Below are 21,066 nucleotides of genomic sequence, written 5' to 3'. Positions count from 1 at the left end.
GGTATTCTAAAAAGCTCTTCACATGTCCAGTCTTAGCTCAAGAACTTCCCAGATATTATTATGGGAAAAAACAAACAAACAAACAAAAAAACCAACAACAACTCTATTCTGCCCTTCCTGCAGAAATCCACATGAATCACATGGATACTTGAAGCAATGCATTATCACTGGCTAATACAAAATTACCAGTTCTTCTTCAAGGACATTACAATTATTTTTGAGGATTCCTATATAAATCAAATTAGGCTCTTGCAGATGCTGAGTTAGTTGCAAAGTGCGACTCTCTTAAAGGAAAAATGAAACACTGAAAAAAAGACATCAAGTAGAATCCCAGGCCTTATTAAACAAATATTAGGTTACCAAAAAAATTGGACCTACTGTAAATAAAATCAGTAAAATACAGGAAGCAGAAAGCCCCAAAATATAGATTGGTTATTTTGGCAGTTCAGCATGGGTTTTGGAGACGTGTAAAAAATAACTTGTCTAAGCAAAAAAAAAAAAAAAAAATTAAAAATTTTAAGCAACACATCTTTCAAAATCAAAGACAGCACTCCAAAATGTTAAATAAAGCACACAGATTGAACAGAAAGAAATGTATTTCTGGTCAGTAAGATTCTTAAGCAGATTTTTTTTATGCACAATATATTTCACCCTACATATGAAAAAGAAACGACAGGCAAGGCATAATTTTAGCTCTAATACCTTGAGAGCATTATGTTTTGTCTGTAACAGCTGCTGTTTTATCTTTATCTCCTGTCGCTTTCTCTCATCTGTGATTCTGTGTTGCAAGTGGTCTCCTCTTTGCAACAATTCTCTTACAGTGCCCTCATTGTCTTCGCTCTGATTGAAAACAACAAGTAGAGTCTTCATTTGGGTTTTTCAAAAGCTGGACATTGTTAACAGAGATAATCAAACACGTTATTTCAACACAAAGAAAACCCAATGGAAAAGTCCCAGGGCGTGTTATGACGAGATACTGTGCTCACGGTTTTTCTTTTATGTGTCGTATTTTAACTTTTAACAGAAGTTTTCCCCAGTCTAGTTCCAAAGGACACGCCTGATACGGGGCATAATGTAGGCAGATGGGGGAGTGAGGGACTTGGTCATTTCAGACAAGCGCTGAACTGCTGTGAGAGCATTCTCTCGGCTTTGGATTTTTAGTATGTTTCCAGAAGTTTAAAAAGTGTGGAGAAGCAAACAAAACTTGTCATTTCTAATGTTAACTAATCTATTCTAGAATGATTGATGTGGATGTGTGAGATGGCAACAAATCTGAAAATGTTAACACACTCACTCCTAAGTGAGAATCTTTTGTTTGAAATGTGCCCTAATTTCTAACAATCCCTGCTTTAAATAACCTAAATGCCCAAACTAATGATAAATATTAGGGCACTATTAAGACATGATGTGTTAAATCACTGTCAGATGTGGCAAATAATTTCTGAAAATACATCATATGTGCGTGTTATTTTTAAATAAATACATTCAAATAGGTTTAAAATGCAGTTTTTTAAAAAAAAGGCTTTAAACACTTTCAATATGAATTTTGCTTTTTTAGACTCCAAAAATATTTTTATTTTATTTACTTTGGATTAAAATTATTTGAATAAGTGTTGGTCTAATCCACTAGCATATGTGACCACATAATTGTTCACGTCTAGTTTCTTATCTTTCTTTCAACTCTATATGAAAACTTTCTATCAAGGAGGCTCACCCTGAAAGATACTCTGATGAGCTAAGAATAACAAATATTAAACAATTTTTTAAAAAGTCATTTACATGTGTGTGCATAACTAGTCATGGTATTAGGCGTCACATTTTCAGATTGATAGTGCATATTTAAACTTCCACACACAACTGAGAAACTGTTCATTTTTATCATAAACGTGATTTTTACCTGAGATTTGTCAGTTACTGGTCTACTGAAATAATGTAACATAAACTTATACAGGGGTGGGCAAAACAAAAGTAGGTTTACAATTGTGAGTACACGAAACAGAATTTATTCTTGTATTATTATTTATTATTTTCCATAAGAGTAACTGTCAATCTACTTTTGCCTGCCCCTGTATATTTCTAGCATGTTAAAGACCTTACTTGTTTTAACATGTCTTTTAAAAGCCTGCAACGTTTCCTAGGGCTGAGGACAAAAAAACAAAAAAACAAAAAGAAGAAGAAGAAGCCAACAAGAAAAAAAAAACAAAAACAAACAAACAAAAAAATGCTTCGCTTCGCTTCTTTCTCTACACCAGGTAAGAGCAATTGGGCAGACTCAGTGATCAACCCAACAGTAAGCAGCACTCTTTTTCACCTGAGTGCATTCTGGATTCTTCTTTGACTTGAAGAAGAGATAGCTGTAACCCAGCCTCTTGGAAAGCCCCTTCTTGTCTTTCTTTCCATGAGCTGAGTGGGCAAGACCACCAAACCCACTCCCCAGGGAGGACTGATTCACACAGCTCCCGGAAGTCAGAAATGACACCAGGGGGAAACTAAGATCGGTGGAAGCAGGCCTCCTATGGCTTCACATGCAGTGTGTGTATTGCCTGTTGATGTCCCTTCCCAGCATTGTCTGAAAAGTCCCTAGCATCAGTACATGTCAGAAATTTCTAGCCTAAGAGATGTAAAAGTTCAGAATGTCTTACAGGTGATGGCTGTGATAGAAGGAAAAGGAAAATGTGAAAAGACGGTGGAGGGAAAATAAGTCCGTGAAAAGGGACGTGACGCAGAAATATTTAGGCCAGAGAGAAATATATAAGACATTTTGAAATTAATCAGGGTTGAAGGATGTTACGAGTCTGGGAACAGCCCGCAAGGTTACATTATTTACTCCCATGAAATAAGCAGCATACATTTATATGTAGTTTAGACTTACATTGTGCTAGTTATTCAACTTTTTGGTAAAACCACTGTGGTAAACTTTAATAAACAATGTTTATAATATTTTAATGTATGCAACTGCCCCTTCTCTGTAATAAATATTCTATTATGAAAAACGACTGATGCGAAATATCAGCTATCAGTGATAGTTGAGTTTCTTATTCAATTTCCAGTTTATTCTCTGATTTGATTCTATTTTCTCATTACATTTTATTCTCTGAGTTTGAAAAGAGTACAAGTCAAAGCAAAACTGCTGAACTATTTATTAGAATCTGTAAGTGCTCCTACATGGACATACTATAGTATTTTGGCATGCATAATAAAAATTCAACAAGAATACTTTGCATTTCTAATAAATCACTTGAATCACAGAATGTGCAAAGGTATGGCCTGAGAACTTAGGTGGAGACATGAGTTATGTGATTTCTTTCCAAGTATTTATTCATTTTCACTCCTAGTTCATTCACACTTTTATCACAACCAATTTACCATATCTTTATTGAAGTCTTCCTCTTTCAGATTCACCCCCTGCTGAATTTCAGCCTCCAGTGGTTCAAGCAATTTTTGTATATCTGAGTTAAACTGCTCCAATTCCTTCAAAGGAATGGAGGCCTAAAAAAAAAAGATAGTGCTAATTTAAATTAAAATTACTTTTTATTAGAAACATAAACCAAAAAATACATTTGTTCAACCTCCTGTTGCTAAAGTAATGACATGCATTATGTTTCCATATTATACTTTATGTAAGTTTTGAAATACAACTGGGAAAGTACCTGAGGATGCAAATAAAGACAAACATTTAACATCGTCAGAGCCGAACACAATGCAATTCATCATTCTGTTTGTTCAACAAAAGCCAATTTCCATATATTTGACTGGGCTAATTGTTAATATTCTCAAGTTGAATTTGATCTTATTTTAAATATTCTGATATAAACACCATTTGGGTAAATATGTCTTATCAGAAATTGCCTCATTCATCAAATAACAGGAACCTTAGGTGGAAACGCAGAATTGTCTCCTTATCCTCAAAAAAAAAAAAAAAAAAAACGAAAACAAAAAAAAAACATGGCAATCTGCTGAGATATTTCAATGCCATTTTTGGCATGGTGCAAGCATGACAAGCATGTTCTCATAAGACAAACGATGTCATTAGCTGGCCTTAGAAATTCTTTTCTTTGCTAGCACAACAAATTCAAACAAATGAAACCAGGATAGTTCACATGAAAAAATGTGAATTATGTTTTTAAACCTTACAAACATCACAGTTGCTTTAATTTTGAACTTCATAATGAGCATAGTTGCAAACAACTTTAAATTCCTTGTTTTTCTAAAGAAACCACTTGAAAAGGACTGATGAATGATAATGTACTGAAAATCAAATATATACTCAAAACAGCAGGTGATATTTAATTATAAAAGTTCAAACAGTCAACGAAATATTCTATTGATCTCTACTCTGTGCTCAATCTCTTTGCATTAAGACACCAGAAAATACTGTATACTTGATAGCTTTTGAACTCATAGGTGACATATCAAAATCTTATTTTCTAATAGAAAAGAGCGTTTTCCATTTGTAAAACCAATTCAGGAACAACCCCCAGTGTCTTATGCCAGGATGACTGCATTTATCAAGTTTGGGGCCCACCTTCTCTTCCCATCTCATTCCCAGTCATACTTTTTCTTTATTAGACAGAAGGCATCTTCTAGAGGACAATAAGGATAAGTGTTCAAGGAAAAAAGAAAGAGCTAAAGGTATATAGTGACTAATGAAAAAGTGAATAATCAAATGCTATTTGCCAGGACATGGTTGTCACATACAATACGAATAAACACTTTTCTTCTAGGCACTTCTACACATGCCAGAAAGGATTTATGAGTTTTTTCTTCAAGTGTCTTACTTTCAGTACTAGCTTTTAAATCCTAATGATAATTTTAATTTGAAATATCATATTAGGTTCTTGAAGCAATGCAGAATAGTATTTTAAAAATGCTTAAAGGATGTTTTAATGTCTGTATAATTAACATGCTTCCAAAATTAAAAATCATATCTTATACAAAGTATTATAAAAGTTAAAAAATTAACAGCTTTTAGAATAATGATAACTATATACAAAATTAATGTGGTGGTATTTAATGTTATTGAATTGTTATTCATATTTGCTAATATAATATTGAAAAGAGCAATCGCACTGTTCTACACACTTCTGTGACTATTTGATGATAAATAATGTTAAAATAACTTTTATTGACTACTTGGATGTCAGAATAACATAGGTCCATTTGCTTGTTTGTTTTACTCCTATACATGCTTCCTCTCTTAGCACATCTTCTCTCCACATACTCAAATATAGTGGGTTCAAGGGCTCAGAACTTGGGCCTCTGTACCTTTCTCAATTTTCCTTTCCTAATAAATTATACAGTCTTCCAAAGTTTAACCATAACGTTCATAATATCTCCCAAATAGTCATCTTTAGCTGTGACTTTACTTTTGAAATCCAATCTACATTCTCCAATAGCCAGCTGAGTTCTCACTAGAAATTCAACATGTCTAGAAACGAGTGATCTTTCCACCAAATCGCTTGTAACAAACACCAACTTCCCATGTTTTATTAACCAATGACCATTTTCCTCAGTCATTCAAGCTTAAAACATGCATTGTGTCATTTTTTTCAACAGTTCACCTTGATGTCCAATAAATATCAAATAATTGTCAATACATTCACCACAATCCCATTCCTTTCTGGTTCCAGAGATACCATCTCTCCTCTCTGCATGCAGGGGTTAAAGCAATGCCATCCTTACAGGGTTATAATCTTCCCACCTCACCAGTACTAGCCTGTGCACGGGGATCAGGGCAATATACTCCCAAAACATGACTTTCATTATGTTATTTCTCTGCTCAAAGGGTACAGGTAGAATCAGGTCCCAAATCCGGCATGAGAGTCAAGGCTTCCCCTAATCTTGTCCCCAAGGATGTTTCTAGCCTTTTATGATGACTTCTAATATTGATGTTTCTTGCAAGTCTATTAGTGTGAGCTCCTGTTATCCCCTGCCCCCTACAAATCCTCCAAATGTGTCTAGCTTTCTGGTGAAGATCCTAAGCATCTAAATGAGAATGCCTCAGTTTAATCTGACTTCCACCATTTACTAGCTGAGGGAGCCTGGACAGGTGATTTGTCCTCCTTGAGCCTCGGTTTCCTTACTTGTAACATAAGAATAAGACGAATACCTACCTCATAGGGTTGCTTTGAGGATCTAAACATGTTAGAATGTTGTCTGATATATAAGTGCTCAATAAATGCTGGTTATTATTTTCTTTCAAAATTTATGCATCCTTCTGACATGCAATAAATGCTCGATAAATATTGGCTCTTACTGTTTCCTCTCAAAATCAGACCTATTAGTTGGCTCAGTTCAAGACTTGCTCCTTTGAAAACATACTCATTATAAAGAATAAAATAAATGCTTGTTGGCGTGGTGTTTTTATTTTACCAAGGCATCTGACAAGTTCATGAAATTCTAATGGTGAACATGGGGAAATTGACACTCCAGTCTGGTAAAGTTGTGTCATTCTGAACAACAAAAATGGTTGATTAATCTGCCATCATTGGTTCTACCCTGGGCAGTACTTTCACCAGGTATTATTTTGAGACAAAAAGTAATAGGAATGAGTTCCATGAACTTCCTGTGTAAATGAGGGGTTTGTCTGTCTTGTTCAACCTAGAGTCATTCATGTTGTCTGTCTTGTTCAACCTAGAGTCATTCATGTTGTCTGTCTTGTTCAACCTAGAGTCATTCTTGGTACATACTACACTCGTAAGTGACTATTTCAAGTATATTTGGTATGAAATATGTATAAGTATATTAGTTTCATGGGTACGATATAGTGATTTCCTGAAATACTAAGTGAATAAAAAAACCATATTTCAAAGAGCTCTTGAATGATCTAGAATTTGTAATAACACACTTCCCATTGTATGAAATTGAAAAGACTTGACTGATAAGCACTTCATGTGTGCATGTATGTTAATTTTTGGCCAAATGCTAGCAACAACATGATACCAGATGGTACAAAAATAATAGAAGCAGATATAAACAGATTTGGGGAAACACAGCTACAAAATGAAGAACTAATTATTTGAGCCAGATAATGCAGACCTAGATTTCATTGGGAGTATGCTTTGAGTCCAGATTTCCGGATCAAAGCCTACTCTGCATTTGTTAAAAAGGTCACTATGCATATTAGGGATCTGAGTTAATCTCTGTGGCTCCAAAGTGAACAACCAGAATTGATGAATAAAAATTATTTGAAGCCTGAATTTTAGTTTACTATAGGAAAATTGATTAATGTTGTAAATGTTTTTATTTTCTTTTTAAAAGCACTAATTTTAAAGTAGTGAATTTCTCACTGCTGAAAGTATACAATTAGAGGCAGAATGGCGATGTATCAGGGTACATGTTAGAAACGAGACACTTCCCATCAATACGTCCCTAAAATTTTATCAACGTACAGGAAATTCTTTCCTCTGAATTCAAAGGATTTTGTTTATCTACAGCAGTGCAGCTACGCAGAAATATAACATGAGCCGGTTATGTAATTTCAAATGTTCTATTTGCCATATTAAAGATTAAAATGTGGAATTAATTATAATAATATATTTCACTTAACCAAAATGTCTAGACTATTATCATATAAATCTAAAACCAAATAAAGAACATAATGTACATTTATTTTTTTCATATTACTTCAAAACCCACTGTGTGCTTTATCCTTACAGCACATCTTAATTTGAGAAGCCACATTTCAAATTTTCAACAGCCATTATGTGGTTCCTGGCTTCCTTATTAGACAGTACAGATTGACAGTACCTATTATAACCATGGCATTGAAAAGAACCAATCGCTTATTATTAGTTTGTAATACGTCACAAGAGTAATGTCTTACTAATAACAGTCAAAATGCTGATGTTTTATTTAGTGAATTCCAGTGAATTTAGATAATTCATAAAATGTCCATCACATTCATCACCTGCATTCAAACATGTTTTCTGAGAGGAATATTCAGGAAGCCATCTGGGAAGAGGAAAACGTATCGCAATGGCTTTGCCATGTTGTATCAGGAGTCTGTTCCTTATTTCTATGCAATCTTAGGTTGTGTTGCAGTATCTTACATTTGTGGATATAACGTCATTTGACTTTCAAGGGTTTATGCTTTGTCTCACCAGTAGATTTTTTAATCCTTGAAGGAGAATATATCTTACACTACTCTGTATTTTCCATAACACATATAACTCTTTTCCATTGTACAGAAAAGGAGATTATTATATCAATTATGAGCCATAGAACATCCACTATAGTAACTAAATTAACCAGTGACCAATTCTAAAACTAAAATAAATGTAACTACACGACTTAGTTATTTCAGCGATGGTATTGGCCTATCAGACCCGCCATTTGCCATCTATGTGATTAATACTCTTTGTTCAGTCACAAGGAGTTGGGAAAATTTAATGCCTTCTTTAAGTGTCACTGGTTCACCATCAGGTCATGACAACTGTAATATGAAAGGCACTTTCCTGGCCAATAAAATTTTATATGTCATTCCTTGTTCTTCACTGTCTTTGTAATTTAAAATTCTTATGAAACATTATAAAAGGAATGCATATAAGCAATAATCCATAATTTAATAGCTCACTCTTGAGGAACCCAAGTTCAAAACATATAAAGTATATAATGCCTCCTTTTTCAACTCAGAATTATTGTAAATTATTTAAAGAAGTTGAAACCAATGGTGGAAAAGTCATCTTAATTATTGTGTGAATTACTTCTATTGACTTTAAAGAATACGTATGACCACAGAAGAACTAGAATCACAATTAAATCACACAGCGTTAGACAGTGCACACAAGATAGGTTTCAGAATACATAAAAAACAGTCAAACAAAAGTTATATCATAGGAGGAAGTATAAACCAGGCATAGGTTTTGCGTAATTTAATTTTTACTTACCTTTTCATCTTAAGAGCATTAGCATGACTGTGTAGTCATATAAAATACAATTAAAGCACAGGGAAATTTAATAATCAAAAAGATAAACAAACACAAAAGAAGAGACAGAAAAACTGAGAAAGACAACACTTTGTTTTCCTTGAGTTTTTAATGTTGTTTCAGATTGCTGAACAGCTATTAATTGTGCTTTTCTTTATGTTTTAGGATTAATGAAGTTTAAGGCTTTGTTAAAGTTTTATCATTAAAGGTGATATATAACAAGTTAACAAACAATAACAGACTGGTAAGAGCAAAATCAATTACAAATTGATTCATTGTATATTGGAAGCATTGAAAAGTACTTAGATACACTTTATCATTTTAAAAATGTAAGCTTTCTTTTAGTTAAATATTACTTCCAACGTGCATAGATACACTAATATAATAACGACTATGTTTAAACAGAGAGTAAACATTTGTTAGTATGGAATATGTAATCTCAGTCATCCTAATAAATGGCCACTACATTCAAATTACACTAAAATCTAAATTGAAAAGAAATAATCCAAATGCTACAGATTGGGTTAAAATAGCTTGAAATCAATCAGTCTCCTCTTTCCATTCTGCAATTTTGAAATTTATTTATCATTACAATACTGGTATAGAATAAAATAAAATATAAATAATTCATGGAAACTATAATGAATAAACTTTCAAGGACCAGTAACATCCTATAATACAGAAAAGACATACTACGGATATGATATGAAGAGTTATTAAAATCAAAATATCTGGAAAGAAAACTTACAAAGAGTAATAAGCATATTGAAAACATCTATATAGAACAAAGATAATCAGATGAAGTAATTTAAGATTTATTCATTCACTCATTTTATATTAATAAGTGTGAATTCCAAGAAATATAAAAAATAAAACTTAAAACAAAGAAAATTTAACTCACAATGGTGACATTTCATTGGTTGCATTCTTTTGACATTAGGTAAGATATTGTTTTCTCTGATGCTTTGAGGATGATAATAATGAAAAAAATGTGGTAAGTTTCCAAATTTGTGAGACTAATTAAAGGACATTACCCAGTATACCCCTATTGGTTTTGCACTGATGAGACTAATTTCAAGCTCACACTCTTCAAAACTGGATACAAAATATATTGATCTCTTAAGATACATTGATGTTTCAAGTATCAGCTCATTGTCTCCTTTTTGTTAAGTATAACTTAAATATTTTTTGACCTTGTGATTACCTGAGTTAAGTAGTATCAATTGGAATAGAAGTGGAAAGGATTTAACTGTAAAATACATTTAGAGAAAGATGAATTAAAAGCAAAAACATAACATTTTGGGGAACTTCATTCTGTCAGTTTCTTTCTATTTCCTTTCTTTTTCCTTCTTACCTTCCTCTGTTCCTCTCTCATTTCTGTTCTTTGTTCAATTCTTTTTGTTTTCAATACAAAGAAGTGTACTAAAGTCAACATGTTTTAAGTGGAATTGGACATGTTTATACTAATACATGCCAGACCAACAAATACCTGATGACATAAATAGATGTGATAAAGTACACAAAGAGTGAGCTTGTGGACTTGGATCTAATGTTCTGTAACCATGCTATCCAACTGTGAGATACTGAGCAACTCACTAGCTCTCACGGCCATATAAACATTTGAAAGTCCCTGGTTCAGAGAATGACTACTGTTGCATCTTTTAAGTGATTGAAGAACTAATTTTCTTTTTAAAAGGATCACAATCAGGAATCACCAAGTAGAAGTAATCATTTTAAGTGTCATGCTAATAAGACCCAGTTACTTCCAGCACATGACTCTGCTCACCAAACTCAATTAGTATCTACTTTGAAAACATTTTAGATGATTACAGAAGGGAATTATCATCGAAGTTTCAAAACAATGAACCTTGCTATAGGAATAGAAATTTCAAATGTGAAAAAATAGTTAATATAGAAATTCTATTGGCAGGTTCGTTTCATATATATTTCAAGAAAATAAAATTAGCAGGTATAGTATTACATAGTTTAGGTATTAATCTGTTACTATTACTTGAGAGTTTTAGCTGTAATTATTACATATTTAATCCTCTATAAATTAGGCACTACCTACAGTTCAATTACCTAAGTTTTCATCTATGCTTTCTGTTATAATTTCCTTGTAGAAAATTTTACAAAAATGTGTGTGTGTGTGTGTGTGTGTATATATATATATATATATATATATATCAAGAATAATTATGCCAATTAATGGATCCTGTTCTCTGCTATCAGAGAAGGTGTTTAATTATAAATAGGCTGGCTCCAAAGGGAAAAAAAGATCAATTATATTGATAACACTAATGAAAATTAGGTTTTAATTAAAATGTTCAAATCCAATAAACATTATTTTGACATTCTAGGTCACATTCATATGATGTATTACTTACTTCCCACTGATGCTCAGGAGATCCAAAATATCTGACTAAGCTATCTTTACAGTATTTATACATTACTTTACACATATAAAACCACTATTTGAGATAGATTAGACCCACCCATGTGCTTTTCTCCTGACGTACTCAATGATAAAATGGGAAACGCATTGGCTTTCTCATAGCTACACACACACACACACACACACACACACACACATACACATGAAAATACCTGGTCCAATGAACAATTAACTTTTGATCTGCTAACACTGATTGGAGGTCAAAAACTTGACAATATCACTATGGATATGTATTTATATATGTGAGGCCAGATTGTCCAAATCTAAACAATTTTAAGCCCCATTTGGAAATTAAATAAAATATGGTATGTAATACCCAATGGCACACATAAATCTTAATAAAGAATTTAAGACATAAAAAAACAAGTTCACTTTCTTCTGGTTAGTATCAATTGGAGGGCCAATAATTTTTTAACATTTCAGTTCCACAGAAAAGTGAACTATTTCTAAGTCTGTAGAAGAGAAAATCTAAGAAAATTATGTGTATAAGTTTCATATTTTGTAACAAAGTAAAGGAATTGCCTATATTAATAGGACACAGCTAGGAAAAGTCTGTTTTAGTCAACATTCTTTTGAAACTAAGTATTACAATGTGACATATATATCTTGAAGCACATTTTATTCTTGCAATTCATATGCAGACTTTCATACTGAATTAGTCTTGAAGCCTGAGTCATTTTCAGCTCATCATCTTCTTGGTGCTCATATGTAATAATTTAGCTCTAGGCAAGTGGTTCTCCAAGAGTGGCCCGTAGATCATTAGCATCAATATCACCTGGAAACTCACTAGAAATGCAAATTATCAGACCACACCCAAGGCCTACTGAGTCCAAACCTTAGAGAGGGTGGAAGGGCAGCACTGCAATTTCTGTTTTAACAATTCCTACAAGGACACAAAAGTTTGAGAGTCACTGCTCTAGACTGCCACATTTTTTTCCATTCCCACCGATACCTCTTTATGTGAGGTCCTCACTGTTTCTCACCTAGACTATTGCTATGGGTTCCAAATTGGTTTCCCTACTTCCTGTCATGATTCGGTTGAATTCTCTCCACAACCACCATTGGACTAATCGTTCAATAGTGCATGAAAAAAACTATCAAGAACTCCTCATTGCCTACTGAATTAAGCATAAACTATTAGATTGGTTGTCATGACCTCTGCACTGTGTCTAATCATCCTTTTCAGTCTTATGCACAACTAAAGCTTCATGCTACATGCTCTATATTCTGTAAGCAAACTGAGCTTACACTCCATGGAACACACTTGAGCTTTGAGCTTTTTCATAGGTTCATCCTGAATTGCTATGTCATTGAATTACTAGAGTGGCTACTAAATTCACTCAGCGCACACTCATTCTCAGCACAGTATCCATGGACATATCTAGCTGCATCATTAAACAGTCAATTCCTTGAATCGCTAGTAAACTCCTAGTGATAGAAGCACCACAGTACTAAACACTGGGACCTGAAATAGTACATGGTTGGTAAGAGTTCATTCAGATTGCTCCCTTTCCCAAACCTTGCCTTCACTGAGTCTTTTAAAAAATATTTTATTTTTATTCATTTTTAGAGAGAGGGGAAGGGAAAGAGAAAGAGAGGGAGAAACATCGATGTGCGAAACACACATCAATTGGTTGCTTCTCACATGCCCCCAAATGGGGACCTGGCCCGCAATCTGGGCATGTGTCCTAACTGGGAATTGAACCGGCGACCTTTCAGTTTGCAAGCCGGCACTCAATCCACTGAGCCGCGGTTTCTGCATTAATTCTTTAAGATCTCCCTCAAATATCATCTCTCCCACATTGCTGACCCTCATCTCTATCTTGGCTTCTTAGAAAAGAAAGAAGGGTAGAGCTGCCATAAACCACAGGACTAAGCAGTCAGTTTAGTTTTGCCTCCCTGTTTTCCTTTCTATGCTTCTTTCTCCTGTCACTTTCTTCCCCTGGTAGTATCCCTCCCACCACCCTACTATGCTACTGAGTTCAGATACCCTAAAGCAGAAAGAGTGGAGACATGGTTTCTTTCCTCCACTGATTCCACTGACTTTAACCAGGGTTCTGAAATTATCATTGATTAACTTTTTTATAATCCTGACCCTTTCCATTAAAATTGTCATTTTTTCAAACTGATTTCACACAGTTTAGGAGGAATTAAGCTTTCTTGAAGCCATGATGTACTACAGATTGGACTAACTGAAATGGGAAGAGATGCCACGTCATGTACTTTAAGAGTCACGTTTGCAGCAAGGCAAACTTCCTGGCACTTCTTAAATTGGTCTGCGTGATTATCAGTAAAGCTGGGCCTTGCAGAAGAGACAGCAAAGACATGTGTTCCTGGTCTCAGCCCATTCCAGAAGAGGCCAGAAAGACAAACCAACTATTCCTCCATTGCCCTTTCTGTCTCAACTGTCAAAATCTGGTCATTCAATTTTAAGTAAAAAGTAACAGAAATATGCCCCGGCTGGTGTGGCTCAGCCACTGGCCTACAAATCAAAGGGTCATCAATTCGGTTTCCAGTCAGGGCACATGCCTGGGTTGCAGGCCAGGTCCCCAGTTGGGGGTGTACGAGAGGCAACCACACATTGATCTCTCTCTCCCTCTCTAAAAATAAACTTAAAAAAAATAATAATAGAAATAATTATTGATAGCAAGGATTTTTACCATTTTATATCTATTGTATAACAACTTATAGATTTTTTAATGTATGCTTTAATATATGTTAGATCATTTGATTCCCACCATCGTCTTGAGGTTAGAATAAGGCAGGCATCATCTTACTACATTTCTAGGTAAAACTGAGGCTCATAGAGGTAAATGGTCATATTCAAGATCACACTCAAAGCAAGTTTTGTGCCTTTAAGTTAAGAACTTTTTCTTCTCACTATATTGTTCCTCATTGACAGCTAAAATTAGTATTGCAGAGAGCTTCATCTAACGGACAAGTTCTCAGCCACTTAAAACTAGGACACTGTGCTCATTGCTTTCTGGATTTCAAAATTTCTTCCAAGAAACAGTCCTTGCGGGAAACAGAGGTTTTGTATTTTTCACCAACTAGTGAATGCAGGCATTATTAAGTGAGTTTCAGGATAAGTTTTTGCTCAATTGCCCTTTCCAGTTGACCATTAAAAAGCATACAGAAATTAGTTATCATACTAAGTCTATGTTCTATCCATGTTCCTTCCCAACCTACTTTTGTTTGTTTGTTTAGTAATCACCATAGGTTATCTCCTAGGTTATTCTCTTAAGTGAAACCTACCCAGATATGCAACTATAAGAAGGCCATATTCCAACTCAATCTTACTTTGCCCTACTATAATAGGAACCTGAATTGGAGGTCAAAGGCCACACCTGAGAAGACCAGCATTTCCAATGATGAGACTCCATAAGCAAATATGCATACAAATCGTTATTGCAAATTTCATACTATATCAGCAAAAGATCACTGGGTTGTCAAATTTTAGAAATACCCAGGACTAATCTAACTGACTAGTCCTAATTTTAACTAAGCTCACCCAGATATTTAACACCATTTCCATGGACATAACTTGTGCCTCCTGAACCCCATCCTAGGAAAGAGAAAAATAAAAGGAAACAAACCCTACCATCCACTAACTTTGTTATCCATTTTCTACATTCTTTTCTAAATAATAACTCCTTCTGGGGATGGGAAGATAGTTTTCCCTTTAAAAACTACCAATCTAGTTTATCTCCTTTTTCTTACAACCAGTGAAACGAAGTTGCAAAAAAATCACATGTTCTGCCCAGTGCTGACAAAGCTAGTCCTAGAATTCAGTCTTCTATGTACACCGCCCTTCCTATAATACTGTGGCTTTGCTGGGACTAACCTCAGTCATTAAGTGAACACCTACAGAAAGATAGACTAGTGTAAGGTATATTCTACCACTGCAATAAGCACTTAAGTTTGTGTTTGTAAACAGATATTTTTAAAGCAAGTATTGTTTACATCTTTATATACGCCCCCACACTCACTAGCATGATGGATACTCAATATCATTAGTTGATGACATGAATAAATGAACAGATGTCAGATATGCTTTATCTATGTGTGTTTGGCTTCATGATGATAGTGGATAATTATCTCTTCAAAACCTCCAAATGGGGTCACTATTGTATGCAATTGTCTTTAGTAATTTAAAGAACAAGGAATGCTTAGAAAGTACAGCTGTGATTGTCTTTTCACTTAATGTATAATTGAAAATATTGATTTAAAATCTCTTAAGCCTTTCTTCAGGGCAGAAAACAGAAGATGTACATCAGGTGGCTCACCTGACGCATGGCATCTGAAAGTATACTGACAAATGTGTCCAGAACAGAATATGGACATTCACAACCTTCTCTTGGCCAAGCTAAGCCAGCTGTGGGTGCAGATGAATTCCACTCATTTTTCAAAATCTACAAATCACAACCATGTGACAGCTTTTATCTCCACCTACTCTTGACAGAGTGAAAAAAAATAATACCCTGTTTTTCTCTTAAATTTTCTATAGATTAGTGACATTTTACATAATACATAGTGGGAAGAAGACAAAACTTAGTAATGAAGTATTAGCACTGATGTTTAGATGATTGCAATAACCTTTGGCTGTTTAGATCTTACATACTCGAGGGATATCTCCAGAAGTAAAAACGATCATTTTTTTAAACAGCAGAGTAAATTCTTACACAAAAACGACTATGCCGGTCAGGTATTTTTTTCAGGTGAAAATGCCTTACTTAATATATAAACGCGTAGAACAAACCAGCTAAGTTTAACAGTACAAAGAAGCCACGATGAATTAAGGTAAGCTAATACCTTGTTGCTTTGGGAAGGTGAGTATTGAAGGGCAGCTATGTTTGATGTGCATAAAGTATTTAAAACATATCACATTTCCATACATATTAGAAACTCCTTTAAATATGTACTATTATATATAACAGTGATACATGGTAATGCCTTAGGAAATGAAGCAATGTAAACCATACTATTATTGCCTCTCCGTATTTATAATAATAATTTTTCAAATACGTTCTCTCATTTTTGCAGGAATCAATACTTACCTACCTGACATATTACATCACATTTTCTCACAAGTAGTCCAATAACATTTTGCTCATTTAAGATTACTCATAGCCATTATCTGTATATGTAAATACATGTTTCTTTGACATACATTGTTGTATTTAAAAGCATATCATATATATTGAAAAATGTGTCAAAGTACACTTTATAAATCTAGGAGTAAGTTCTTGCATTCTGACGTTCCCTCAAAGAGTTAGAATTCTATAATACTGTATTTGTATATTTTTGCATGCTGCCTATTAGATAAGATTTTATCTTCATTAAGTGTTATACAAATATAAAGGATTATCATGCAAAAGTTCCATATCCCCTGGGTCTCCCTTAAATTGAGTAAATATAAATAGCTAAATCAAATTATAAAAGTTATGATACATAAGTTTGCCAATTATTTGTTTTCATGGCTTGAGCATGTCATTAGAACCTATTGGACTTCTGTCACAGTATCGGCAACTAGGAAGAGTCAATTCAATGCACACACAGACACATGCATGTACAGCCATTAAGGAGCTGTCAACACCCTAGATCATGCAGGGGACATACAAGGCCTCATTTGGGAGATTTGATCCATATTACACACAAGCAATATTGTACTTGACAAAACAGGTCAGTAGTGCTTTCTTGAAATGGATGCCTTTTGTGCTTTTTGTTGGTGGTGGCCGGCAGCGTGCTATTTGTCACTCTGCTGTAGGCCACCCCTGAAAGTCATATGTAAACCAGGACAGAGTGCAGTTCAAGAATACCTGTAGCATGGAAAGAAAATGACAGAGAGAGAGAAAAGGAGGAAGGAGGGAGGGAAGGGAGGGAAAGAGGGAGGGAAGAGAGGGAGAGTGGGGAAGAGAGAGAGAGGGAGGGAGGGAGGGAGAGAGAGAGATAGAGAAGCAGGGGGAGGAGATCTCTCATGATATTCAGTGATAAAATTTCTTTAAATACGTTTTGGCCTTCATTTTCCTTTTGAAAGCCTTGCTGTGGGGGTTGCGTGCCCCCATCAGAGTACTGCACAACCTTTGCAAGAGACCATTTATCACTAGTTTCCACCTTGGCGCAGGTCTTCCTACCTTTCCAGTCTTAATTCTGTGAGAAATGACTGCAAATCGATGGTTGAGCTCTGAGATTTTGGGCTCTACTACTTTCCTGCAGTGGTCGCCGCGGTTTGCCATCAAGTGTGCTGCTTGGTCACGCGTGGAGTCCACCTTTGGGCGCATGTCATTCATTTCAGCCTTTAGACACTATATTCCATGAGCAAGAGATAGGGCTTGAAGTTAGTAATTAAATGGAAGTTGTAAGACAGTGAGAGAGTGAGACAGAGAGAGACAGAGACAGAGAGAGAAAGACAGAGCAAATGCAGATATAAAGAAAAAAAATGCAAACTCCCATAAAACAGAAGTAAAATAAGAATGTATGTGGTCTCGGGAAAACAGGTAGCTGTCCATCCCTCCTGAAGTTTGATGTATGTTTATTTCAAGTATTTACTTAGTTTGATGAGGTAAGGAGAAGGGATGTTTTCCTGACTCTTCTATGCCTCCTACAACAATCATAATATTTTATATTTAGTCTTACTTTATTTTTTCTTGACTGAATTTCATAGCTGCAGAACCATCTTAAAACATGCTTTAGGAAGGAGGTAGCTGAAAAACAATTTGTTATTCTTCCTGGTACTTTTGAGTTCCCTTTTGTTCATACTGAATGCCAGGGGCGAAACGGGTTTCCTAACCACACAGTCTGTGTTGCAGACGCAGGGACTGTAGGAAGCTCTGCCTGACACATGGGGTCAGTTACTATATGTGAAATAGCTCAGTTGCTATTATTCCAAAGACTTTGAAGGAATTTCACCAGAAGATGACATTCCTTAACTACATATCAAGGTCAAAGGGAAGGCAAAGTGAGGCCCGGGCAATAGTGCCCATATGTTTTGGGGACAGTATGAAATACATTTATAGTTTTTCATTAAAAAATTGTAATCCTCAGAAAACACCAATGGCATAAAAGGAAACAAATGAATTGTATAGACAGAAATGATCATTTTTTAACTGTTCTTTAAATAGTAACCCATGAGTCAGATAGAAATATTGAAAAGTTCTGCAAAAACAAAATAACAAATCATGAATTTAATTAAGATCTGGGAAAACTCAGCTCCTTTTTAATTGAGAAAGATGTCATCAGATAGAGATAATATAACATTAATAAGATATATTTGTCCATTATATCTCTCATACCCTCTACAAGAATCATTTTTTTGAAGTAAAGATCAAGCTGCCTTTCTTTTAGGATGACTTAAGATATCCTAATCATTGTTTTCAATACAAGAACAAAAAGTCATGTTGGCTTTGTATAGTTAAAAGTCAAAACTTTGGTTTTATATACACTCAGTATTGTTACTGACCACTAAGATTTAGACACTGCATAGGCAAAATGTGCAATGAGTGAATTTTAGGCTTTTATTCAGTTGAGCTGTAAATGATGCCGGGAACTGATCTTGGTGTTAGGTACAAGGGAGTGCTACTATTAAAATGGACAGGAACTTGTAACGTGACACGAAAATAAATTCCAAAATCCCTTTCTCATCAGTTTGAGTTGCATGTAATTAGCTGAGGGGTGGATATGGACAGAGATCCAGATTACTGAACTCTTCATAGTCATTAACTCCCATTTGAAGTAAGAAACTACAGAGGGAAGGAAGGGAGGAAGGAAGGAAAGGAAGGAGGGAGGGAGGGAGAATTTTTCACTCTTATTAAGAAGTCCGTGGCATCTTTTAGGACAAACAGGATTGATATAACTGTTGTGCTGTTTAAAAATTACTTTTCTTAGTATTTTATTTGCTACCTTAAGCATGTCTTCTTTTTGCTGAGGTTTCTTTTTCTCAGATTCATCCAAAAGTGTCTCAGCATGAGTGATCCAGCTTGTGATGTGTTCCACATTCTGGTCAAAGTTCTCCATGTGTTTCTGGTAGTCCTTGATTTTATAGAGACATACCATGACATATTATTGATTAGACAATGTTCTTAAAAGATTCGTCCTATTTTCTACAGTTTTAAACAGACAAAAATTCAATATCATTCAAATGACTTTTAGGTGTGGTCTCCATATGGAATATAGCACAAACACAGAAAATATATTAAAATACACTTATAGATATTTATAAGCACAAATCTCATGATTGAATGCTCATGTAATTTCTTTCACATGATGGCGAGGGGCTGAAAATCTTCCAGCCTCTTCTCTTACCAACAAAAGGTTTAACCACTCTTCTGCTCGGGAAGTGACAGCTATCCAGTTACTATTCAGAAGACTCAGTTTATCTTCCACCAAGGTTTCCTTCTTGCCCAGAACAATCTTCAAGGCCTCTCCTAGCTCTGTGACACTCTTTAGATGAACCTTCTGTTTCTCAATCTCTTTCTGAGTAGCCTGTGAAAAGGACAGCATTTGAACTTTGAGCAATACATTGTAGTCTTAAAATTTAACACTTTTGAAATGGCTGTGTGTATGGTGACTGTGGTAATACCTTTCAAGGACTGAAACCTTCAACTATGTCCGTATAAATGATGAAAATCACACCATGTACACTGTAGTTTCCTTATTGAGTGTTAACATATGGTGTATACATAAACATGAGTAATTTTGTATTTATTTATGATTTACATGTTTAATACATAAACATGCATATTGTCCATCTAACTATACTTCTGTTTAATTAATCTGTAAATGTATTGGCTAAAGTCAGATCTTAGACGCCCCAACCACTAATAAGAAACCACTGTTAGAAAATTTAGCAATTATTGCACTTATATTTCTACAGCAGAAACTTTTGGATTTTGGGGTCACAAACTCACTTGGCATATGGTGAAACCTAAGAACCCTTTCTCATAATGTTTTTAAAAGCATGAAATTAAACCCACTGGATTTTTAATGAAACCATTTGTACTGAAATACAACACACAAAATATCTTTTCTGCATTTGTGAGGTAGTAATACATGATTTCCTTGCCAACATGTGTAACTACAGTGATCTAGCATCAGAGCTTTGATGAGCATAACTGGTGTTTTGAAGTATATGCGCTGTCTAGACTGTGATATGAAATTATCTGTCATTTCTACTGGTGGCACAGTCACAGGAACTGCTGATATGACTGGGGTTTGCTGCTCTCACATTCATAATGGAAACAATGCTTACTTTCAGTTAGAAGTCAATGAAAGGAAAGAGGTGCTATTAAAATCCCCTAACAGAGCACCACCGCTTTCTAAGACTTGGTTTGCAAAACATAAAATCCAGCATATTTAACACTAAAAATTATGTGTAGAGTTGATGGAAGAAGTGATCCTCATACAAATGTTTACTGTCAGCTCTACCTACAGACCCTTTCTTGTGACATGTCATGGCTGACCATGTGACCATCTTGCATTTACCTGCCCCTGTCCCCACTTCCTTCCCTTGCCTGCGTACTTCCCCAGCCAAACAGACAAACAGATCCTCTCTCACCAAGTTTAACAGAAATATATGGAAACTGATAACATGTCAGCTGAGAAGTCATTTGGAAATGGAACTGACATGTTCAACATAGTAAGCCAAAGCCCTAGGAAGACAAAAGCCACTGGAAAGCATCGATAATA

At 34.9% G+C, this 21,066-nt stretch overlaps 1 protein-coding gene across 1 annotated transcript in view; it reads right to left on the bottom strand.

Annotated features, from left to right (window-relative positions):
- Positions 1 to 21,066, bottom strand: part of DMD (dystrophin) — a 1,939,482-nt gene that overhangs the window by 1,133,199 nt on the left and 785,217 nt on the right. The window contains exons 35-39 of the mRNA XM_090265340.1: positions 19,684 to 19,863; positions 19,282 to 19,410; positions 17,517 to 17,687; positions 3,367 to 3,489; positions 703 to 840 (exon numbers count right to left, since the gene is read on the bottom strand). Of these exons, the coding sequence (XP_090121466.1) occupies positions 703 to 840; positions 3,367 to 3,489; positions 17,517 to 17,687; positions 19,282 to 19,410; positions 19,684 to 19,863 (741 nt within the window). The remainder of the gene's footprint in view (positions 1 to 702; positions 841 to 3,366; positions 3,490 to 17,516; positions 17,688 to 19,281; positions 19,411 to 19,683; positions 19,864 to 21,066) is intronic.

This window comes from Furipterus horrens, unplaced genomic scaffold, assembly GCF_987537825.1.
Source record: "Furipterus horrens unplaced genomic scaffold, mFurHor1.1.pri manual_scaffold_17, whole genome shotgun sequence".
Classification (NCBI taxonomy): domain Eukaryota; kingdom Metazoa; phylum Chordata; class Mammalia; order Chiroptera; family Furipteridae; genus Furipterus; species Furipterus horrens.
The sequence above is the reverse complement of the archived record's forward strand: the minus strand, read 5'-3'. Positions and strand labels throughout refer to the sequence as shown.